The 25,663-nt window shown below is 39.7% G+C and overlaps 1 protein-coding gene across 2 annotated transcripts in view; it reads right to left on the bottom strand.

The window, feature by feature from the left end:
- Positions 1-1,737: 1,737 nt before the first annotated feature.
- Positions 1,738-25,663, bottom strand: part of SRGAP1 (SLIT-ROBO Rho GTPase activating protein 1) — a 469,248-nt gene continuing 445,322 nt past the window's right edge. For both annotated transcript variants that reach the window (XM_030216376.1, XM_030216377.1), the window contains exons 18-22: positions 22,347-22,426; positions 12,417-12,597; positions 8,178-8,312; positions 7,708-8,053; positions 1,738-2,580 (exon numbers count right to left, since the gene is read on the bottom strand). In XM_030216376.1, coding sequence (XP_030072236.1) covers positions 2,203-2,580; positions 7,708-8,053; positions 8,178-8,312; positions 12,417-12,597; positions 22,347-22,426 — 1,120 coding nt within the window. In that variant the 3' untranslated portion in view covers positions 1,738-2,202. The remainder of the gene's footprint in view (positions 2,581-7,707; positions 8,054-8,177; positions 8,313-12,416; positions 12,598-22,346; positions 22,427-25,663) is intronic.

The following is a 25,663-nucleotide window of genomic DNA, read 5'->3' as shown; positions in this document are numbered from 1 at the left end:
CCATAAAACCAATGAGAAGCCCATGAAATGTAGCGGAAACCTTCCTCCACAGTGTTTTCCTTATTTTTTTGGCTATTACAAAAAGAGCAAAGAGGCTATGATATTATTAACCCACTTATTTCCCACAAATCTGTTTTTTGTTTAAAGAAAATTTTAGTTAAATTGTTTAGTTAGTATTTTGACTTGTTCTTTCTTGATACGTGTGCTATATTTTAAGGTTTATTTTTGTTGTACTTGTTGAGGAAAGTTCTTTGTAAGAGGTCTGTAAGTACACAATTAAGGGCATCAGATTATACTGCCTTACACAAACAGTTGCACAAAGACAATTCTGATTTGTTTATATGCCACCCTTGAGAAGGAGTGAAAAATTCATGCTATCTTGATAAGTCTGTTTTGGAAATGTTATGGCTATGGTCCCCAACATTCCCAATATCATAAAATGTAAACGACACACCAATTTCTGAGGAGCTATGTCAAATAATTGTATATGTAGTGATGCTAATACATTTTCGATGCTATGATGTCAAAAAATAATCTTGGCTCTATGGTATCCATTCACAAAAATGATTCAAAAGTTGTTTATACACAAATATAAATGGGTGATTGTGAAAAGAACTCTATAAACCCAACTTTGCCAGTTTCAAAAATGCATGTTAAAATAGTTGGTTCCTCGCAATTCACAATTATATATATAAAACAAATCTGTTGTAAACATCAGGTATAATTGTACAGCTATGTTGGCAATAGTGAGAGTCCATGCAGGCTGTGACATCCTTTGTTTAACCAACAGAAGACATAACCAATGATGTTGCACAGAAAGTTTCAAGACCACTCAAGTCCGATGTGCTTTTTGTGGTCTTGAAAACTCATGTACTCATCGGTTAGAGAATTCTTGTCGTTCAACTAAAATAAGGAAAACCAAACAATCCCACAGAATACCAATGGACCCCCCCCCCCCCAAAAAAAAAAAAAAAAGAAAAGGAGTAGGAATGACTAGATGTTGTGGAACAAAATTAACAAGTCCTTTATTAACAAATGCTCAATCCCAAATTGTAAAAATAAGCAGACCCTACATGGTTCATGTTTCAGCTAACAAGCCTTTCCCAAGTACCATGATGCATTAAATATACACAATGAATTGGGATAGTGCAAAAAAAAAGCATACAGCATGATAAGAACTTGCAATAACGTCACAAAAAACAACCTGTAATGACGCCACAAAAAATAATCTCGATAGCTAGGATGGTACACTAGTGAGATGACAAGATATTTTGCTGCGAGTTGCATGTTCTAAGTTCCCTGTGTGTATTTAATGCAGTGTGTTATAGGACCCCTGATAACGCCTGTTGCAGAAACACAGTCTATGTGGGGTCTTGCTTTTAATCAAGCTTACGTACGTTACTTGTTTTTTAAATTTGGGATTGAGCATTTATAAATAAAGGTCTTGTTAATATTGTTCCTGGAACATCTATCTGGTCATTCCTACTCCTTTTTGCTTTGTCGGACTAAGATACACACAACCTGCAAAGAATCCAGTTTTCCTCCAATACGGCTATTAGAACCATTCATTACTTTGGCAATACATAGTCATAAAAATTAGTATGCGTATGTCAAAATATTTCATATTAACATATATATGCAAAATAATTATCAATTACAAATAACTTTTGTTTTATTTGATTTTTGTTTTTCTTCTTATATATCTGGTATGTTGTTAAAAGCTCTTTTCTGCTTTTGAACTAAGGTGGGAAATGCATGTACTGGATGCTTTTTTGCCTTTGCTCTTTTTTTTTTTTTTTTTGTAAAAATAACTATGTTTAAGTGGTAAATTTTAGCTTCTCTCTTTTATTTGGAAATGCTCTGCTTCCAGTGCCTGTACAGTAAACAATGGTTATTTTTCTATATCTGGCATCCTAAAGTTGTGCACTTTGCAATGAAGCTTGTGCAATTGACTATAGTAAGTCAACCCAGTCAACAGCAGAAGATTTTCTTTAGAAAATAAGACTCTGTGTTTATCTTTTGTTGAACATAACATATAAAAGTCCAGTTAAACAAACAAACAAACAAAAATGCCCTTGTTAAATGTAACTAGTTTCAGACATTACATGGTAAAACAATGAAAACCAAACAACTCCAGTTTCAAACACAAACTATTGATGTTGTGGGACCCCCTCTTTCTGCCCCAAGTATCTTGCACGGTTTTCACATAGTACAAGATTTGTCCGTTGGACCCTGTGAAGGAGGAGGAGGTCCTATGCCAGGGTTGGTTTTAGGAAGAATGATAGGTTTCGGCCTTAAAGCAGGTGGTTTCAGCTGAACTCCCATTCTGGGTGCCACCATAGGCTTGAAGGTACTCATGGTGTCACTAGAAGTGCTGGTGCTGCGTCGGATCTGTGGCTCAGTACTCCTCAGCATCACATTGTGAAGGGAGCTCAGTGATTCTGTTGAGGCTGCTGGAGTGGGGGAATTCTTAATCTGTTCCAAGGTATCCAGCACCACATCAGGGGCATGTTTAGCAGAGCTCTGGCGTTCCAGCTCACGGAGCTCATTCAGGGCTGTGTTCATCGTCTCTTCAATATCCTGTTTATGAGAATGGAAACAGCGGAAAATCTACAGGTCAGCTCACGGTGCACTGCATGGCAATGCTGTTTTAGAAAAGACAAATCTTTTCTGTTTGACATTCAAAGCAGCTGAACCAAAACTGAATTCAACTTTTTAAACCCAAGCTCTGTTGACATTAACTAGTAAGCTTATCATTATTAATGGCTTTCACTGACAAAGTACAAAGTGAAGAACTAACACTGAACAGGATCCTATTTAAAAATACTGCTAAGATGTTTATCCTGTTATATGAGTGTGTAGGTTGAGCCATGATAACTTCAAACATATTTTGTGCATTATCATAATTCTTTGCCAGAACAGAAATATTTTTTGGCTAGTTGCCTGCATATATTTTTCAAGAGATTTGGAATATGGATCACTAATATAGTTATACTTGTTATCACTAGTGCTTTATGAAGTTACTGTAGCCATGTGTACTCTTAAAAAAAAAAGAATCCTTAAGATCCTTAAGTGGTGACAAAGTATTTATTCTCAAAATATCACCAAGAATATTCTAAAATGTGACATCTAGCTTGTTAAATTCCAGATATTAACCTGAAATCCTATTGAATACGTGGACTGATGTGAATTTTATTTACATCTCTAGCAAGCAGACCTTTCAATAATAAAGATGAAAATAATTGGAACACTCTTTATTGTTGTAGGGCAGAGGTTCTCAACCCAGTCCTTGGGACACATCCCGCCAGTAATGAGATAAATATGCATACAATGAAGGTTGTTCATGCAAATTTATCACATGCAAATTCATTGTGGGTTTCCTGAAAACTTACTGGCTGAGTGTGTCTTACTGGGTTGAGAACACCTGATTTAGGGTAGAGAAGGATATAGCCCTTTGTTAAAGCAAGTTCATTGTGTCTCCTATTAAGCTCCCTTCTGCCCTTTCTACCTGTCTCCTCTTCAAGAAATACAGAAGACTGATCAGAATTTTGTTCTGGTCCTGAAACTTTGGTCCCTATTCTTAATTCTCTCCTCACCTCCTTTTTTACTTCAAACTCTATTTTTTACCACTAACCTCACACTGAACTCTGATTTATTTTTAATATTCTCTGCTACTCTCATGTGCCACATGTTATAAACCCTCCCCAGCACTCTCCAACTCCACGGATTTTCTCTACATACATTTGGAAGTCATTTTAGAGGGGCTAGACACTATTAACACATGTAAAATGCTGAATTACACGTGTAACTAGTGATTTTTAGAAAATTCACTCTTTACATAAGTATACCCACAGCATGTAGGAATTTCAAGGGGATGTGCTATGGGTGGACTTTACACCTTCTCCAAATCATGCATAAGTGTTAGATAACTGCTTTTTTGGACTGCTTGTTTCCCAGAATGACTGAGGGGGCAACTGTGCTTACCTCTCAGGTATATATATCACCTCAGAAAAATAAATATAGAAAAATGCATTTTGCAGCTTGGCTCTTTGATTGGCTCCTCTTGGATGTGCAGTTTTGCAAAATCAGGTACTTACACATGTAGGTAGAAAAATTACACACGTAAGTGCTGGCATTTACACATACAAAGCCACAAATGATGATGCTTTTTGTTTGACTGTGTTTTTGTTTTATGAAAAGGCTGTTTCTGCAATGTGTCATTATACCAACACATTTGTACTGCAGCTTTGTAAAAAATTTTTTTCAAAAGACTCAGTGAGTTTTTTGCAAAGTAAGCTGAAAATTGTGAACTTCAACATCCCTTTGAAGTTGAAATTCAATTGTGAACTTCAACATCCCTTTTCTGACCTAAATGACCTACAGAAAATTGGGCTTCTCATCTCTGGAATACAATTTCCTTGTTGGACGGTTCTTCCTCCCTCCACTTTCAAACCTTGCCTCAAACTCCAATATACTTATAAAGCCTACATGGTTCTAGTGCAACCATCACTCCCTTTTCCAATGCTTCTTCTAAAACATGACTGCCCAGCATCTAGGATTTAAGATATGTTGGTATTGTGTTCCTTCTAGATTTTATTGCTTTTCTGTACTACCCCCACCAGTGGCATAGCCACGGACCCACCAACTTTCGGCTCAAGCCCACCCAGTAGCCTACTATAACTGGCAGGGATCCCCAATTATCATTAGCTGAAGACCTTCTCTAGCACTCCGAAGGCGGTGGAAGAGTTCCTGAACCAGCACCTACTGCAGTCTCACTTTTTACATATGTGCAAAAACTCTTCAAGCACGAGATGCCAGCATCTGATGTTGGCACTTTGCCTATGCTCAGTTTTTGCACATGTACGTGTGGGCATGCACTAAGTGCCAGTTCAAGAAAGCTGCTGCTGACAAGGCATTCTGGGTGCCTTTGGAGATTGGAGGAGGTCTTCTGCTGGCAGGGTTTGGGGTTTCCCACCAGGTCAGGTATTTATATTGTGAGTTGAGGGATGTGCTGGGGGGGGGGGGGAAGGGGGACAGAGAGGATATTTTATGCCCACTCATTCTGCTCCTAGGCCCACCCAAAATTGCTGTCTGGCTATGCTATTGTATCCCATTTTAAAATCCTTTATAACAATAGATTTTTTGTTAAGTACTAATCAAATACTATTTCACGGTCCTAGATACCTCAGAATACCAGTTTGTACTCTCATTTAATTTATTGCCATCATCAGCAGTAAACCTTCCACATTTTAAATCAGCCTCTTGTCATTTTGTGATGAAGAAAAGGCACAGTTTAAATTTTTCCATCAGTATGACAGGAGGTAACTATTCAAACACATTTCTCTAGCAAAGATGACAAACTTATAGAAGGCATATCAATGTTTTACCAGTTAGAATTTTACTGATGTATAAATTTAAGGAATGGCCTCTCTGACTTTTGAAGTCTGCCACCTGATAACTGCCCAAGAATAAATCATATATTATGCATGAGGGCACAAGTAATGACAGTCATAGAAGATTAATGTACTAGCACAGAAAACCAAGAGAGTGCTAACCCCATTTGAAAATAGTAGCTTTCCCTACTAAGCAAATTTCTCTACTCCTTATGACAGGAAAAGCAATATTTCAGTAGATAATTTTCTTACTTATTTTAAGTACACAATTGCAAACTGCTGTGCCTCATACAGCTTGTTGATTTTAGAGGTGAGGGACTTCAGATTCCCGGTGCTGTTTCCCTTAATGTGGAAAAGCACCGCTCTGCTGTGCCGCTGGATCACTTTGCCTCCCAGTGCGGTAACCAGCAGGAATCCTCACTAGTCTTTCTCCCGCTGTTAAATGCTTAAACTCCTACTTTTTAACATTTTTTTTTTGTATTTTTATATAGGAATTAGCACTTATCTTGTACGGGGCGTTTTCTACGGGCTTTTTTGTAGGTTCTCTCTACAGCGAGCTCCTGTTTCGCTGTCACTTCATTACAAGCCGAATCCCCGATACTCGAGCCATGTGGACAAAAAGTAAATTACTTATGCAGTGTGAAGTCATGTACTCACTTGATTTTTGGGTATTTTCCTGCCATTACCTCTCTCCCTGTCAACCGCTTTCCTCTATCGCCATGTTCAAAAATTGGCGCTTACCAGCTGGTTCTTAAACCGGTGACTACTTTCGGTTTCAATTAATACTCTCCTTTTTGAAGGGAATTCCCTATCTGTCACTGAATATATATACTCTTACTATCCAATCCCTACTTCTGCCCAATTCACAGAAATACTTTCCATTTGAATGGTCACAAAGCATGTGGAAAGTGCAAATTCTGTTCCATCATGACCCAAGGTGATGAATTCATTAATCCCCTGGATAAGAAGAAATACAAACTCAGTTACAATATGGACTGTGACACCACACACGTAGTGTATGTCTTGACGTGCAAATGTGAAAAAATGTACGTTGGGAAGACCACGAGAGCTCTGAAACAAAGACTGAGCGATCACAAGCACAATTTAAAATACCAGCGTTTAGAGGCACCGATAGTAGTGCACAGCATAGAGAAAAAGCATAAATTTTCTGAATATAGGTGTACTGTGTTAGACCACATACCTAAGTCGATACGGGGGGAGGGGGGGGGGGGAGACAGAAAATTAATACGTAAAGAACAATGGTGGATATATAAATTAAGGTCCTTGGTCCCGATGGGAATGAACAGTAGGGTAGAATGGAAAGCATTTCTGTAAATTGGGCAGAAGTAGGGATTGGATTGTAAGAGTATGTATATTCAGTGACAGATAGGGAATTCCCTTCAAAAAGGAGAGTATTAGTTGAAACCGGAAGTAGTCACTGCTTTAAGAACCAGCTGGTAAGCGCCAATTTTTGAACAGGGCGATAGAGGAAAGCGGTTAACAGGGAGAGAGGTAATGGCAGGAAAATACCCAAAAATCAAGTGAGTACATGACTACATGGGGAGCTTCACACAGCATAAGTAATTTACTTTTTGTCCACATGGCTCGAGTATCGGGGATTCGGCTCGTAATGAAGCGACAGCGAAACAGGAGCTCGCTGTAGAGCGAACCTACAAAAAAGCCCGTAGAAAACGCCCCGTACAAGATAAGTGCTAATTCCTATATAAAAATACAAAAAAAAAATGTTAAAAAAATAGGAGTTTAAGCATTTAACAGAAGGAGAAAGACTAGTGAGGATTCCTGCTGGTTACCGCACTGGGAAGAAAGTGCGGGAATCTGAAGTCCCTCACCTCTAAAATCAACAAGCTGTATGAAGCACAGCAGTTTGTAATTGTGTAGTTAGAACTGATATTCTTTAGGCAAACGTTCAGTATATAAGATTTACTTATTTTAAGGCAGTCTTTTCTTCAACGACTATACAGGTGCAACCTTGGGATACAAAAAAGGACAGACTATCATTTGCATTCAAATCCAACTGAAGATGGTATATCTCACTGTGAGATATCATGATAGCTCCTTTGTAAAATGGTCAGTTAGGCATGATTTGCTGTAGTTTGATATTTTTTTTCCTTCCACAGGGATTCATTATTCTGCCTCAGTGTATGTTATCAACATCTGAATAATGAACAGCATGCTTTTTAGAAATATTTCTTCTTCCTACTGAGTGGATCAGTTATAAGACATTAGTATCATTACAGATTGCTGGCAGATTTTTCATTAAGATAATGAAGCCTTTCCCATTACCCCCACAAACCTGAGCAATACTCTCTGGGTCCAGTGGTTTATGGTCATTGAAACTTGTATACTGTCCTGAGGATGTAGATCTTCTAATAGGAGGACTGTCTATCTTCTTCAGTGAATCCTGCCTGCTGATATTGGTAAGGCTGCCATGGGCAGGTCTGCGCCTCCTTTCTGGGCTATCGGTGTTGATGTTGCGGTTTTGCAGGAGGCTTCGTGGACTGCAGTGACTTGCCATATTGGGAGAACCCATCTCTACTGAACTGCTGTTGAAAGAATTTGGAGGGTGCACTGGGCAGTGGCTGTCACTGATCCTGCCTGGACGTCTGGTAGGTGGTGGAGGTTCTGCTCTCCTCCTTTGTCTAAGACAACAGCAGGGAGAACATTACCTTAGTAAGAGAATTTGTTTTCACAGCTTGAAAATTTACAGAAATAAGCTGCTTGTACCAAAATAGCAGGGAAACACGCTTGCTATCTCAAACTTACCTTGCTAAAAATAAGTCTGGATGTCGATCAGTTGGAGAGTTCATATCCTTGGAGGAGGATTTGTCTTCTGTTATTGGCCCACTGCTAGCTTCACTGTCTGCCTTCTGGCTTAAAGTGTCTGAGAATGTATCATCCCTAAAATAAAGCAGCAGTGATGCTAGTGTCATTCTTAAAATGTTCCTATGATTTTACAATTTATTGAGCCACCATTGAAATTCAACATTTAGATTTTTCAGCACTTACTGGTGAGAGAAAATAAACAGCGCAAATAAAATACAAACAATTATGATCCACAATGCTAAAATATTACATTCATTTATTTTATCAGTTAGGGTGTAATATTCAAACTCTGTGGGCTTCCCTTAACTGAGGACTGGAGCTTACTGTCCTGGTGTACCAAAGAGGCAACCACCAAATATAAGAACTTAAGCTGAGAGGAATCCAGTGGCTCACAGGGAGCTTTCAACAGTTGGGTCAGTACTACAATAAGGTCCAAAGTAAGCCCTGCATAAAATGAACAGCTAAAGGCTATATAGAAGAGATGAGGCTACCTTATGCATGGTGGTGAAAGTTATTCAAGAAATGTTGGGGTGGGGCAGAAAAACGGGTCTAGGGCTTTTCCATTACACCAGAAACAAACCTCTTCCACTTACAATTTTAAGACGTTCTAGAAGAGTGTCTCCTAGAAGCCAGATGAATCTGAGAGACTTTCTCAGGTTGGCTCTATAAACTCGTTATCCTCTCAACATTTAGGCTGTTAGGGCCAAGGACCTGATGATGAAATGTAACAGGAGTTCCTTGATTATGCGTGATTAAGGTTGTGGGCAACTTACAAAGAAGTGGGAACTAGATTTGTCTTGGGCAATAATGAGCTTTGAGTATCAATTTCCAGATCTATGAGCTGTTGGGCTATTTGGATAGTATCATGCATGGTCCTCTGGGCTTGTCTCATATTGAGATATGCCAAGGAGTTAGTCCCAACTATCTCAACATGATCCACACTCATATCTAACTTTTTTGTATTTATTCAAAGGCAATGTCTCCAAAAATGTGTTTCTTCCTCTTGAACAGTGCTTCTCATGGCCTGGAACCAGCAATTTCCACATGAAGCTGTTGGCACTTACATCAAGTATATAATATTACGTTCACTGTTGATTTAATCTAGAATTGAGAATGAATGAGACCGTTTGGCAGACTCGATGGACCATTCAGGTCTTTATCTGCCGTCACTTACTATGTTATGCCATGTCATCAAGTTACTTCCACATGTGGCTTCCCCATTTAATACACCTACATGTATAAGTGCCACCAATTAAGTATTAAGGCCACAATTTCCCCTTAATTTTAGTTTGGAGGAGGAAATAAACTACATGGAATTAAGGAGAATGACTCTTAAACACTTGTGTAAAGTTATGGCCAAAACGAGCACTTGTAAAATAACTTATGTGTGCCTTTGAGCTGGTGTAAATTCCAATGTGGAAATATTTCCTCTTACATGTGTATTCCTGTTGTAAAATGGGAAACACACATGTAGATTTTAGTTCCACTCAAACCACACCTCCTTGAAATCTCTGCCTGGTGTGACTCTCCAGTTGGAGGAGTGGCCTAGTGGTTAGAGTGGTGGACTTTGGTCCTGGGGAACTGAGTTCGATTCCCACTTCAGGCACAGGCAGCTCCTTGTGACTCTGGGCAAGTCACTTAACCCTCCACTGCCCCATGTAAGCCGCATTGAGCCTGCCATTAGTGGGAAAGCGCGGGGTACAAATGTAACAAAATAAATGTATAAAATAGTGGTGGCTTTCTGAAACCAGTATTTATATGTGCATACAATATACACATGTAAATGCTACTATTTGCACTTGGATATGTTTTTAAAATAATGGCATCAGTGTCAATTGTAACTTTTTGATGATGCCAACATGGAGTGGTCCTCAAGATTGGGATACATATATTTGCTAGTCCTTTGCTCATAGACTAGCAAATAAAGGACTACTTTTTATCCCAATCTTGAGAGCCTTTAGTGATGTTTTTCGATTTTGACCTTGTGTCGTGCGCTATGACCCTCTTTTTGTGATTGTGCCAACATGGGGTGGAACATGGGAGTCATCATGATGTCTTCTTGGGTCATTTAAAGTATATTTAGGCTTATGTAATCTGCTGTGCCAACATGGAGTGGAACATGGGAGTCATCATGATGTCTTCTTGGGTCATTTAAAGTATATTTAGGCTTATGTAATCTGCTGTGCCAACATGGAGTGGAACATGGGAGTCATCATGATGTCTTCTTGGGTCATTTAAAGTATATTTAGGCTCATGTAATCTGCTGTAGTACCTCCAAAAGTAGAAGAGAATGAAAAGCAGTCCATTATAAAAAGGGCCTTGGGAAAAATGATGGCTGTCAAGATCTACCTTCGTTTGGAATCTTGCTCTAACAAGGACCAATGCTAACAACTCTGTCTTTGCTTGCTGCTTGGCCCTGGGATCCTTTGATGCTAGAGCTAGCTACAGCAAAACTGTTCACATTTTTAGGGCATGACTTTAGATTTGGATTTGAGATTGTATTAGTTGCCTTCCCAAATTCAAGCTTAAAGCAAATTACAAGGAAGTAGACAAGTTATTTAATGATGGTTGGTTCCTCTACTGATGCCTGCATTGAGGAATATCAATCCCAATGCACCACCAACTTCTAGTGTAGCTCCTGCCTCCCTCGAATTTGATGTTTCCAATGCTGAAGCACCTGGGTTGAACTAAGCTACTTTTGTTGTTAATGGACAAATGCCTAGTTACAACTTTTTGGTATTTGACTCTTTGCAATCAGGCCTGAGGTGGCCCAGTCACCAATTATGTGTATCTATGTCTAATATGGGCCTGCCGGATTGCCTGCTTTTTGAAACTGGTAATTTTTCTGGACATTGGGAAAAAATAGCCAATGCAGAATAAAATGAATTTGATGATTAAAAACCTCTAACTGATGCTACCCACTGCACTGAAAACCGGTACAAAATTTGCCAACAATCTAAGTAGGGAGTACTAAAAAGAACAAAATTGAGATGAATATGAGCTAACAATTTATTTACTTTTAAGCACTAAAAAAAACCAGCAGACAGAAAATATTTCTGGACAGCCCATGGAAAAAGGGGAACTGATGTGGCTCTGCACAATTATGCCCTACAATTAAGTAGAGGCCGACAAAATGACAAACCAACTCAGGAGACTTTGCATGAAAATCCTTTTATTCAAAGCACCAGGTCAAGGACCCTATGAATTACCCTGTCTTGACTTTCTTCTCCATAGAGGTTCCCCTTCCTGTTTGCTGTACTTCCACACTTATGTAGCCCTACCTACTAGAAAGCTCTACAAATCTGTGAAGCTCTGTAATAAATCTCATCATGCCAGGCTCTATCAGGTGATATCACCCAATTGTAAACACTCATATCCTGCCTGTCCTCCAAGACATTACTGATTTGGATTTTACATTTTATTACTCGCCTTTCCAATCTGATGTCAAAGTGCATTACAGTAAGACATAGCAGGTAATTCCTTGCCCAAGATGGCTTACAACGTACAAGCTACATTTACTGATGTGCTAATATTTTAAAATGTGTTATTTAATGCAGATCCCATAACTTTCAATGAAGTCTATTTACTAATAACTCATGTTAATTCAAAGTAGTGCAAATTAGTAAAGCCAGCTCTAAGCTGGTACCCAAAGAGGGTTAAGTGACCTGCTCGAGGTCAGAAGCTTTGGCAAAAGAAGTCAGATTTGTATCCTAGCTTCCCTGGTTTACAGTCTGTTGCTGTAACCACTGATGGGTCAATATTCAAAAGCACTTATCTGAATAACAACATTTGCTATCTGGATAAGTGCTGCTCAGCAGGATAATCAGAGGCACTATCTGGACAGTGCCTCTAAATATCTATACAGACTACCTCTGCACTGCCCAGGAACTTATCCAGATAGTGGCAATATTCAGTTTGCTATCTGGATAACTTAAGACAGGTATTAGGCTACCCTAAGTTATCCAGGTAAGTTATCCAGATAGCAGATTATATGCCACTATCCAGATACATTTTGGCACTGACCACCTTGTCTGGTTAGTGGTGCTGAATATCCAGATACTTTTTGATTGCTGCCACTGGTATTTAAAAAACAAAAATGCCGACCACAATGGCTGAATATTGACCCCAAGGTTTTAGTTATGACATGCAAATTAGCCAGCATTGCAGTTCAGTACTTACATATCTTGCACCACTATGTACTGGTGAGGTACCAGTCCATCAATACCATTATGCCTTCCTTCCCACCAGTCTTCAGATGCTCGATGATATAAAAGCAGAGAAGCCCCCTTTTTGAAGGACAATTCTCGTGCAGATCTTCCAATGTAATCAAATTTGGCTATAGCTTCTATGGGTTCATATTCTACAATTAAGACGTAAAATATACTTTAGAATCTTAACAACACTGCTTTAGATATTTTTTTTAACAAAATCATTATCTCATGTGGAATTAGCTCAATGACTAGGGTAGATGCATAATGAAATGTTATTCTGCAGACTTATGTAAATTTAACTCAGGTTATGGAGCCTCTCTCTTTGAAGTTCAATGATTGAGAATAACTTGGCCATTTGGTTGAACGGGGGGGGGGGGGGGGGGGGGGAATAGAGTGTATAAACTGCTTTGCTTCTAGGCATTGCAGTGCTCCATCAGGTGCTGCAAAAAACAACAACACACACACATGCAATTGTATTTCTGGATGGGTCTTGAAACACTAATGCATATCCAGAATCAGAATCAAACAACATCAATACTATTTAAACTCAAGGATGGGGGAGGGGAACAGACCTGCAACCTTTCAAACTTGGGCTGGTGGCAACAGTCATCAGTGGAGGAGAATTAGGGAGTGGTTCTGGGAATTTCAAGTATCTGGCTTTGTGCTTTTTGCTCTCCCCATCCCCAGCCTGTAGGCACATGTGGTTCTTAAGCATGGGCTTGATTCCTGTCAGAGTTTGGGGACAAACTAGTGTGTCCTGATATACTTGTTGAGAACCGCTGACCTAGGGGAAAAATTTTTGGATTGGATACGTTTTGAGAACAGCTTATCCCAAAACTGCAACCCTCTCCCAGTCAAATCTTGAAAACATGAGAAAGCCACTCAAATATTGGTCTTACTGTTTGCTCGAAGCTGTCACTACCTTTCCTTATGCTAGCTAGGAATTACTCCTGTGACTTATCTGGTGATATACTGTATAATGAAACATCATGTGATCAGACCAAAATTAGAATCTTTGTATGGCATTGTTTATGATGATTGTACCCCACCTAGGATGTTTGATAGGTGGATTAGAAGTGATTAAATAAGGGAAGGGAGGGATCCAAGAAGGCTGCCAGATGGCTGTACCAGCTCTGAGCTCCTGAGGGGTCAATGTTTGCTACCTTTAATTGCAGGGTGAAGTGCAAGGAATGAGTCAGGAGTCAGCACTCCTTTTCTTCCTTGTAGGGGCCTCAAATTGTACAGATGCAAACTTGTCACTTTTTGGCATCCAGTGTCTGTGCTGAGGCTCTAGATTCCAGATCAGGGCTCTAACCAATTTGGTGATTTTAATGAGGCTGGAAGAACTGCCAGTTCCTTTGAGATCCGTTGCATGCATGCCAGTAGAGGAACAAAAGGAGGAACAGTACTTAAGAATTTGTGACTGGCAACTCCTTGCAGAGTCTTCCCTCTTCCATGATGAAAACCCCATTTCTAAAGAACTTTGAGAAGGACAATCAGGCTGCAAATAATCCCCACAGTTAATGGAGGCCACTGCTGAGGAGGGAGCAAGATGTCATGATAAGGGGGAGATCTTTCTAAAAGCAGGGGCTGCAATTCAAAGTATACTTGGATATCAATCTGCCAAGAGAAGGAAGAGATTCTTGAAGAAATCAGGGAAGAACAAAGATAAGCTGGGGTTTGAGGCATTGCATCAGTAGTGAAATTGTGCACATAGATGGCATTAGAAGATCTTGTTGGCTGTTATATTCTATAATAGTAGTAGGACAGGAATGAGAGGTTGTAGAATTGTAAACAATGAACTCTTCCTTCACTGTCAAAAACAAGAAGTGATATCGACAAAACAATGGGTGGGAGAAAGGAAGCAATCCAGCTATACTGCAGACCATGGGTTAAGGCTGGCATCCGATGGCTGCAACTGCCTAGAAATGAAATAGGTCAAACTGATAGGTTGCTGGTGGCAGTGTATTGTTCAGCAAGGTCAAAGGGTCATCAAAGACTGAACTTTCAGGCAACGGTATAATTAGGTATGCCACTTGGATTATTGCAGGGCTTGGTTGTGGTACATATTGGGGAAAAGGGTGAATGGTTGTATTAAGTGTAGCATCTACTGGGATTTGAATGATGATGAGGAGTGATATTTGAGACAGTAAGTGGTCAAGCTTCTATGCCTGGCAGCTGGGATTTTTGCTTGCAGTGTGGAGAAGAATATATAAGCAGACCAGACGGGACTATTTGTTGTTTTGTGCTATCAACTACTACGTAACTAACTAATACAGTTCTGGCATTTATAATCAGCTTAACCAACAAGGTCAAGGCGGAAAACAATCACACATTATAAGCAGGCACTTTAGGGACAGAGAATCTTGGTTTCTGTACCTGAGGCAATGGAGAGTTAAGTGACTTGCCCAAGGTCACAAGGAGCTGAAGTGAGAATTGAACCCAGGATGCTGGAATCAAAGTCCGCTGCACTAACTAATCCTCCACTCTATATGTTCTCACTTTGCCTCACATCTCATTTTTGTAAAACTTCACTGTGGAGCCTCTATTAACTACATGCACGGTTCCTTGCGTGTTCAGTTAAAGAAAAAATCATCTTTACCATTGGCCTAAAAAATATGTTTCAATTTCACCTTCATGTCCTGTTTAACTTATGCATAATTTTCTTCTTTTTTGGTATTTAGAACTCAATGTTGCACTTTGAGAAGGATAAAGTTTGTAGTCTGATAGGCACGGTTTGTCTGCATCTCTTAGTCATCACTGGTTAGAATCATACAGTCACTTCAAAACACCAGAATTAGATTTTTTTTTTAAACATACACTGTCCTATTACTTTCTCCACAACATTCTCCAGACTCAGGTCTTGGTGTTTATAGTTGTTCCTTTCATTAATATGTCTTGGCATGCCATCAAATGCACAATTTCTTTTGCTATTTACATATATCATTCCTTGCCGACCTTTACATGGATGTTATCAGCTATGCTTTATGCACATTTTCCTCTGTGATTAAGGTATGATTTATCTCTCTCTATTTATATACTTTATGTTATAGTTTCGGACTTCCTCTCCTCCTCAAGAGGTTCCTTGTCGCATTTTGTCAAGATGTGTTTTTTTGTGATCGGAGCAATAATTTATTCGAGCATTATGTGTACCTGTTAGCTGCATTAGTAATTCATAGTTTGCACTTTATTTAATCATAATTAAATGCATAGACCCACGTATATTCACTTTTATTGAGTTCATTTAAACTTCTGTTTGTGACAGTGCAGTTTTTGAGTCATATATTCACATTTATTTACTGGTTATTTGTCTTAGCATTTTTGTTTAAGGTGTATTTTATATACCTTCATCTAGATTCCATAGTTCTCTTTTTTTTTTTTATACCATCTTGCTCCTTACAGGGTTATTGTTGATTTTATGTTCATGGTATCATATATAGTTCCTCTTTACTCACTGTATTGGTATATTTTGTATCCACAGATTAGCACATGGCATGCTTGTGTTTGACATACATTTTGCAGCTTGTAGTTGTGATTTGTATCACTTGGACAGATAGTTTTATTGTTTTTGGTTCTTTCATATGCAGTTGCTTTCCTTCAGCGTCTTTCAGGTTCATATACGTAAATTACACTGATGTTCTTTCACATTCATTTTGATTAGGCTCATATTTACTGTATCATTTTTGCACTTCTTTCATTAACTGGTGTTTCATTCACTGGGTCAAATTTGTTTTACACATTTCACACATATCACATATTTTATGTTAATTTCACTTATTTGGGTCTCTTCTCCTGTTTTCTTTATTATCTCTTCCCTTTGTCCATTTATTACCTAGTGCTCAAAACCGATTATGTTTTTTTTTTTACCATTATTTTGAGGTCTTCTGATGGAAGGCATATGTACCAAAACACGGCCTGTGTTGGGATTTTTTGTCAATTGAATGTGAAGATTGTACTGAGAGAATATTTCTATTGTATTTAAGGAATAAAAAACCTTTTTATCTTGGACTTTGTCTGGGCGTCTTCCACTCTTTTGTTTTGAATAACTAATACAGCACATTAAAAACTGTACATGTGTACCACACACAGAGTCCTTTTGACTTCAAGCTTTACCTAAGATAGGAGTAATCATAAGTCAAGTGAATGAGGTACAGAAAGATGTTTATAGTACTAGATATCACTAAGATAACTGCTATGATTATTATATACGAGTGTACTGTAGTCTCTTTACACCTAAAGGATTATCTTGTATGTCTGGGTAGAAGAGAAATAAACATTTTAATATGTAGTAGAGTAGATTCAGATAAGATAAGAGATACTTAGATTGTAAGCTCCTTTGAGCAGGGACCGTCCTTCTTTGTTTATTTTGTACAGCGCTGCGTAACCCTAGTAGCGCTCTAGAAATGTTAAGTAGTAGTAGTAGTAGTAGATATGTAGTATAAGAAAGGGGACTGACCTATAAGAATGAGCTTGGTTTAAAATTACATGGAAAAGCAGCATTGCACAATTGAAAACATCTTTTCATTGGAAACATTTTGAAACTAAAATGGAGGAAGGAGTATGAAATGTGCTTGCCTTAGATTTATGGCTAGAGTTAAAGGTGAATTTTGCAAGATATTGGGTTCACACTTTTCAAACTCCATTCAAAGGTTTCAAAAGTTTTAAAGTAGCATCTACTGGAAAGAATGATATCTGCATTATGGATGTAGTAATAAGCTCTGTGGATATGAGGACTTTTAGTGGTAAATATATTTTAGTAAATTATTTTTTTGAGGATGGATCAATGGCTGGACTAGAGGATATTAGTGGAACATATCTTGAATACTTTTTCTGCTCTTGCCAAATAACAATTTTGCTTAATTATTTATTTAATAATATTCAGCAAATACCCACTCTTTATTCTCCAGAGGCAAATTAATTTGGGAGAACAAGTTCAATGTTTATATGCTTATGTCCCTTACAAACTTACAAAACTTTACTAAACAAATCAATTAAAACAATTCAGAAAAACATCACTAAGGACCTCTTTTACAAAGTTACCGATTTTCAGTGTGGCAAATGAGAGGAAGCCCATTCAATTCCTATGGGGATGATGTGGGGAGGGGGTGGGGTGGGTGCAGACCTGTGTGGCCAGGGGGTGGGGGGGGGGGGGGTGCCATGAAATATTGCTCAGACACTAACCAGCTTATGTTCGAAAGAGAAAGACGCCCATATTTCGACCCAAATCGGGAGATGGGTGTCTTTCTCACATGGGCGTCCAAATCGGTATAATTGAAAGCCGATTTTGGGCATCTTCAACTGCAATCTGTCGCGGAAACGGCCAAAGTTGATGGGGGCGTGTCAGAGGTGTGGTGAAGGCAGGACTGGGGCGTGTTTATCGGCCGAGGAGAGATAGGCGTCCTCGGCCAATAATCGAAAAAAGAAAGGTGTTTTTAGCGCGAATATGGGTCACTTTTTTGGACCCTTTTTTTTCACGAACAAGTCCCAAAAAAGTGCCCTAAATGACCAGATGACCACCGGAGGGAATCTGGGATGACCACCCCTGACTCCCCCAGTGGTCACTAATCCCCTCCCACCCAAAAAAAAAACCAAAACAAAAACTTTAAAAACTTTTTTTTTCCAGCCTGTATGCCAGCCTCAAATGTCATACCCAGCTCCATCACAGCAGTATGCAGGTCCCTGGAGCAGTTGTTAGTGGGTGCAGTGGACTTCAGGCAGGTGGACCCAGGCCCATCCCCCCACTACCTGTTACACTTGTGGTGATAAATGGGAGCGCTCCAAACCGGCCCCAAAACTCACTGTACCCACATCTAGGTGCCCCCCCTTTAGCCATAAGTGCTATAGTAATGGTGTAGAGTTGTGGGGAGTGGGTTTTGGGGGGATTTGGGGGGCTCAGCACCCAAGGGAAGGGAGCTATGGACTTCAGAGATAGTTTGCTTTGTTTTATTTAATTGTTACAAGTGCCCCCTAGGGTGCCCGGTTGGTGTCCTGGCATGTCAGGGGGACCAGTGCACTACGAATCCTGGTCCCTCCCACAACCCAATGCCTTGGATTTGGTTGTTTTTGAGCTGGGCGCCTTCGGTTTCCATTATCGCTGAAAAACGATACCACCCAGCTCAAATCCGATGCATTTGGCTGGCACAAACCATATTATCGGAAAAAAGATGGACACCCATTTTTTTCGAAAATACGGTTTGTCCCACCCCTTCACGTACCCGTTCTCGGAGATAGACGCCCATGGAGATGGGCGTTCGCGTTCGATTATGCCCCTCTAAGAGTACCACGAGCTGAAAAAGTTTGGGAACCACTGCTATAATCCATTAAAAGATATTCAACAGCAATAGAAAGCCTACAAAGTGGTTTGCTTTCTAGCATCTGTATCAGAGTAAAATATATGACAAATTTAATAGTGAAAACCTAAATTATCTCCAATTTTTCATGGAAATATTTATTTGATATGCAGATACAATCTCAAAGTTTGCAAGATATATTGTTTTTAATTTGTAATTATAAATTCTATTGATATGAAGAATTTTGTAGCAAAAAGACAAAACTTTCCTGTGAACAGACTCAATGTACAGTTGTTTATATGAAAAGCTATATGTCACATAATAATTGGTGCAAATACAAAATTAAACAAACTGCATGAAATCACATGAAATAATATTTTTGAAAAAAATCCACTGGCCCTGTAGTAAATGTTACTGACAGTGATAATGGGAACTAAATCCATTACAGTAAACTTTACATTTGGAACGCCTGTCTGTTAATGTGTCTCAGTTTCACAAGCTATTTGTGTTTTAATCTGTCTCCTTAAAGGTTGCATTTACTTATAGTTTATTTTTTTAGCAAGGTTGCTCTAAGGTTAGCAAATTTCAGTTTTATATTAATCTAGCTAAGGTGGTTTAAAGTGTTGGAAAATGTATACATATTTTTGATACTGTTTCAGCTTCATAGAGCCTAAAAACAGCAGGGAATCCCAGTGATAGTTATAGCCTGAGGAAAGGACCACTAATATCTAAAATGATGCTGCTTGCTCCTGGCTAAACGATCTACAAAGTTTGTAAAGTTAAACTAGAAATAGCTGCAGAATCAAATAGGCTGGAAGTGAGCCTATGATTCACCCTACAGATTGACATTCCTTCTAAATAATGCATTCATTAGAGATGAATGAGTTAGCTACAACAAATCACCCTCCTCCCATCAACTGCCATCTGAATTCATATACTACTACTACTACTATATAAGATGAAAACAGTTTGACTAGACAGATATGATTTGTATCTGACCTCATTCGAAGTCTGCATCCCTAACCCCACTTGATCTGAACCGAATCAAATATTTCCAAAGTGGCCAGACCATAAATGTTTACTAATATAAAAAGCCTCATTTTAAAATATAGGATTTATATAGACTTCTATTACAAGATGGATGGGAACATCTGGAAGAAGCTGGAAAGCAGTGGACAAAACTGAAAGGAGTTATTGTATGGCCAACAAACCTTTTTGTAAGGAACATAAATAAAAGTAAGATGAAAAGGAGATCGATTTGGTTCTAAAAAGTAGTAGCTGAAAAGGAAAGGAAAAAGAGGTTAGCCTTTATAAACTATAAGAGATCACAGAAAGAGGAAGACAGGTGACAATCCTGGGAAAACTAAGAAAAGATGGTTGTCAGGAAAGCAAAGATGCAAATGGAAGAAAAAATAGCCAATACGGTAAAATGTGGTGGTGGTGGTGGTGGTGGTGGGGGGGGAACAAGACATTTTTAAGATATGTTAGTGATAGGAGGAAGTGCAAAAGTGGCACTGTGAGACTCAAATGTGAAGGGGAGGCATAAATAGAAGCTGATAAAGCTAAGGCGGAATTGCTTAACAAATACTTCTGTTCTGTGTTCAGAGCTGAAGGGCTGGGAGTGGGACTGAAGAAGACAAACTCAAATAGGATGGAGGGATAGTAGTCACTGAACAATTTTCAGACAATTAGGTTCATGTGGAGCTGGTTAAACTAAAGGTAGACAAAGCGATGGGGCCAGATGGCATACATCCGAGAGTACTGAAAGAACTTTGGGAAGTTCTAGCAACTCTGCTGGCTGACCTTTTCAATGCTTTGTTAGAGTTCAGAGTGGTCCTCAAGGACTGGAGAAGAGCATATGTGGTCCCTCTCCACAAAAGGAGAAGTAAGGAAGGGGCTGGGACCCACAGGCTGGTAAGTCTAACTTCTGTGATAATAGAAAAACTTTTAAAACAGAGAATAGTAAAGTTTTTGGAATACAATGGATTAAAGGACCCAAGGCAACAAGGTTTCACTAGAGGCAGGTCTTGTCACACAAATTTGATTAATTTCTTTGACTGGGTGACCAGAGAGTTGGATTGAGGGACAGAACTAGATGTGGTGTATTTAGATTTTAGCAAAGCCTTACAGTTCTGCACAGACGACTAATAAATAAACTGAGTGCCCTCGGTATGGGTCCTAAAGTGACTGACTGGGTTAGGAAATGGTTGAGTGGAAGACAACAGATTGTAATAGTAAAGGCGAGCTCATTCTGAGCAAAAGGATGTTACTAGTGGTGTGCCACAATGTTCAGTTCTTGGGCCAGTTCTTTTTAACATTTTTGTAAGCGATATAGCTGAAGGGCTGTCAGGCAAGGTTTGCCTCTTTGCAGATGATACCAAAATCTGCAATAGGGCAGACACCCCTGATGGTGTGCATAACATGAGGAAGGACTTAGTGAAGCTAAAGAAATTGTCTGGAATTTGGTAGCAAAGATTTAATGCTAAAAAATTCAGGGTCATGTATTTGGCTGCAAAAGCCAGAGTGAACGGTATAATTTAGGGAGTGAAAAACTTTTGTGCACAAAAGAGGAGCAGGACTTGGGTGTGATCGTATGTTATGATTGTAAGGTGGCCAAACAGGCAGAAAAGGCAATGGCAAAAGCTAGAAGGATGCTTGGGTGCATAGGGAAAGGAATGGCTAGTAAGAAAAAGGAGGTGATGCTGCTGTATAAGGCTCGGGTGAGACTTCAGTTAGAATACTGTGTACAATTCTGGAGAACGCACCTTCAAAAAGATATAAAAAGAGGATGTAGGTGGTCCAGAGGGCAGCTACTAAAACGGTCAGTGGTCTTCATCATAAAGTGTATGGGGACAGACTTAAAGACCTCAATATGTATACTTTAGACGAAAGGCAGAAGATATGATAGAAACAATTACATACCTAAACGGCATAAATGCACAGGGGGCGAGTATCTTTCAACTGAAAGGCAGCTCTAGAACAAAGGGGCATAGGATGAATGTGAAAGGGCGGTGAATTTGTAGAATGGCCTCCCAGTGGAAGTGGTAGAGACGAAAACAGTATCTGAATGCTAAATGTCTATTTTCTTATATATTTCTACCATCCATGATGTATTGTAAGCCACATTGAGCCTGCAAAGAGGTGGGAAAATGTGGGATACATATGCAATAAAAATAAATAAATAAATTCAAGAGAGCTTGTACAAGTACATAGGATCTCTAAGGGAGTGAGAGTAGGTGGCATGAATGGGCAGACTTTATAGGCCATATGGTCTATCAGCCTTCATGTTTCTATGTAACTTAAAAAATTAAATTATTTCATAAATACAAAAAAACAAAAACTTCACATTTAAATAATCAAACAACAATTCACAAACCTGCCTTTCTGGGACAGAAAAAGAAAAGCCTCTTAACTTTAGAGATATATAAATATCAGAATCAGGTCAGTGCTGAAGCAAACAGTGGGCTGTGTAAGAAGGCAAGATGGCAGCCTTCAATTCTCTAGCACTAAATAAAACAATCATCATAAAGTGGAACAAAAATCTTCTCTGATATATACAGAATGTATACGTTACCAAAGAACTACAGGAAGAGAGATTCAGGACATACCATCTTCACTGGTGTGGGGCTCAGTACCAGCATCTTGTTCCACTTCTTCTAACGTTCCATGCTCACTATAGGGGCTATCACTGTTAAACACAAACAACCATTAAACACCGGGGGGGGGGGGGGGGGGGGCACGGAATCTCATTTAAGAACTTATATATAAAACAATATATTATCATAATGTGGTTTTTTTCTGACCCATTATGTGATGCAACCATACTGCATATTCCTCACCTCCTTTCTCACTTCTCTCCCCATCAACTACCTCACCCTTAATGTGTCTGTTTGTCTATTGCTAGACTGAAGTGTCCTGTTTATACTGCTGTTAGCCTTTTGAACTAATGTAAGCCACATTGAGCCTGCCCATGGGCGGGAAAGCGTGGGATATAAATGCCTAAATAAATAAATATATTGAATATGTACTTTATTAAAATGGTGACATCAGTGAGGTCTGAAACACAATCCACAGAACATGACAACACTCCTTTGGCCATGGAGCAGAACTGGAACACTGAGGAGGCTCCAGTCATTTCATTTCTAAGGCTACAATATTGCCTTATAAAATTTAGACTCAGTATTATGTACCGCCTTGCACTTTTCAGGAAGCACCAAATCAGGTGTGCCCTCCAAGTATTTCATGAGTCCATCAACTTTATAAGTGACTGAGGATTATAGTCCTTGACCAGGCAGATCCTCTCCTGTTCGCTTAGGCTTTCAGTTCAATTGGAACCAGCTCCTTTTGGCTAGATCTGGCATCATGAGCCTTCACTGATAACTAGACTAGACGTCTGGAAAGAGCCTGGCGTAAGCGGAAGTCGGATGTTGCGCTGGGTGCTTGGAAAGGCAGTCACCGCAGGTATAAGTATGCCATCCGTCAAGCAAAGCGAAAGTACTTTTCCGCTATGCTACAGTCTGCTGGCCGGGACATCACAAAGATATACCAGCTGATAAACTCTTTCCTTGATACCCGTACTCTAGAATTCTCCAGCGCTGATCTTCCTTCTGCTTCCCAACTTGCAATTTATTTCAATGAGAAAATACTGACCGTATGGTCTTCAACTGTGAGCTGCCTCTCTGATGTGGACGACTTCCTAGAATCTTTGACTATGCCAACGGGGAGAGAGCGACGCTTTGCACATGCCGAACCCTTACGGTTCAAATTACACTGGCTGCCTGTTCAGGAGCGCATTGCCTTTAAACTCTGCTCCTTGACCCATAAAATTATCTATGGGTTTGCCCCGGAGTATATGCACCCCTTGATCGACCTCCCGCCCAGGAATGCCAACCCTGCTGCTCGTTCCTTCCTCCACCTTCACTTCCCAAACTGTAAGGGTGTCAAGTACAAGAGGACCTTCGCCTCGTCTTTCCGCTTTTGGAGTCCTAAGCACTGGAATTCTCTCCCGCAACACCTTAAAACTCAAGCGGACCACGCCCTACTTCTTTGCCAAGACCTACTCCTCACTTTATACCACTGCTTGATGCATCCTCCCTGGCTCCTACCCTGCAAGTTCACCCTGTTAGATGCTTCTCCCCCTGCATACTCCTTGTATATTCTTCTAAGTTTTCCTATTCTGTATTTTAGTTAATGTTTGTAAGCCACATTGTGCCTGCATGAGTGGGAAAATGTGGGATATAAGTGAACAATAAATAAATAACTACAGTATACATGGATTTTTCCTTTATTTTATATCCCCTTCCATAGCAGAGGTGTTCTATTTTTATTCCTTTTCTAACAGAATTGAGCCTGGAAATGACTCACCACAGAGTTAGTTCTTAGAGTAGGGCTTGACAAAGTTTCTTAGGATCTAGGAGCCAACTTAAAAATCTAGGAGCCAGACTTGTAACGACTGGAAATTTTATTCATTTATGCACATTTACAAATTACAGATTCATAATGTGCTCAAGACGATGTACAGTAAGTTGGTTGACACAGTAGCAGGGAAGGGACAGATAAGAGGCAAATGCTCTCCCCTTCACTCATATTGAAGGGTTCACATTGCTTAATTTTAGAGGATATTTCTCAATATTTGGCGCTCTCCTCAGGAAGCGTCGCCAATCAGTGGCGCCAGTGTTATTTTTGAACTGAGCTCAGAGCCTATCGGCTTCTCTCCTCTGGCCCCATGGCATGCGCAACAGGTCTCTATGCAATATGAAATAGAAGTATTTGGTTTCTGCATTAGAAGTTGGATTTAAACACTGAGAAATCTCCATCTAAAATTAAGCAACTTGAATCCTTCAGTATGACATCTAATAGTTCTTGTCAAGAAATCAAAAGTGATTCCCCTGAAGCAGCAAAGGCAAAAAAGGGCATCTTGGGAATCCACTGTGATTTATTGACAGTGTGATTTGGAGTAACACCTGAAGATGTTTGTCTGTCTGCCAGTGCTCTGAAAACTTTATATGGAAGGATAAGAAAGTGTCGACTGAGACAGCTTAAGCACTCCCAGGAACTGCTTCTTCAGCAAGCTAAGCATTTTGGCCTTTTTTACTCTGAGCAATCATTTGAAAAATTAAAAAAAAAAAAGCTTAAAAATTGCTTTTCAAACAAAGGACATTGAAAAGGATACTAAGTTTAAGTTGGATACAAGTTTACATTGGGAACTATTTTAGAATATGGAGATGCTTTTGGAGTTTTTCTGGCAGTTGATGTGTTCTCTGAGCAAGCTTTCCAACTATCAATTTGGAGCTTATCTCTCAGGTCCAACTGAGGTGTTTTCTCCAAAAATTTTTAAGTCACTTCTATATTCAATGTGCTAATCTTCTTTGGTTTTTCTGAATGTGTTGTAGTTTGGACAATTTAGTACATTCAGTCTTTTTGTACTTTTGAGTAATCACATTAAATCAAACCAAATCAAATCAAATCATCCACAGAGCTGGAATACACGCACACACATATAGATCTGTGAATCACCATCCCACATACCAGTGATGGCGAACCTATGGCACGCAGAGCCCTCTCTGTTGGCACGCGTGCTGTCGCCAGGGGCGTAGCCACGGGCGGGCCTGGACGGGCCGAGCCACTTTCCCTCCAGGTGCGCCCACCCAACATCCCCTCGCATGTCCTCCCGCCGGCGCTGATTACCTCCGTCGAAGCGGCCGCGTCTTTGAAAGCCCTGCCCGTCTCTAGCCTTCCCTTCATGAGTTCGTTCCCTCAGTCAGTCCCGCCTTCTGACATCATTTCCACGAGGGCGGTACTGACTCTGAGGGAACGAACTCACGAAGGGAAGGCTAGAGACGGGCAGGGCTTTCAAAGACGCGGCCGCTTCGATGGAGGTAATAAAAAAGATTTACATGCAGGGCATGGATGGGAGCGGGAGGGG

This window comes from Microcaecilia unicolor, chromosome 10 (assembly GCF_901765095.1).
Source record: "Microcaecilia unicolor chromosome 10, aMicUni1.1, whole genome shotgun sequence".
NCBI classification, from domain to species: Eukaryota; Metazoa; Chordata; class Amphibia; order Gymnophiona; family Siphonopidae; genus Microcaecilia; species Microcaecilia unicolor.
This window is presented reverse-complemented; position numbering and strand designations above follow the sequence as displayed.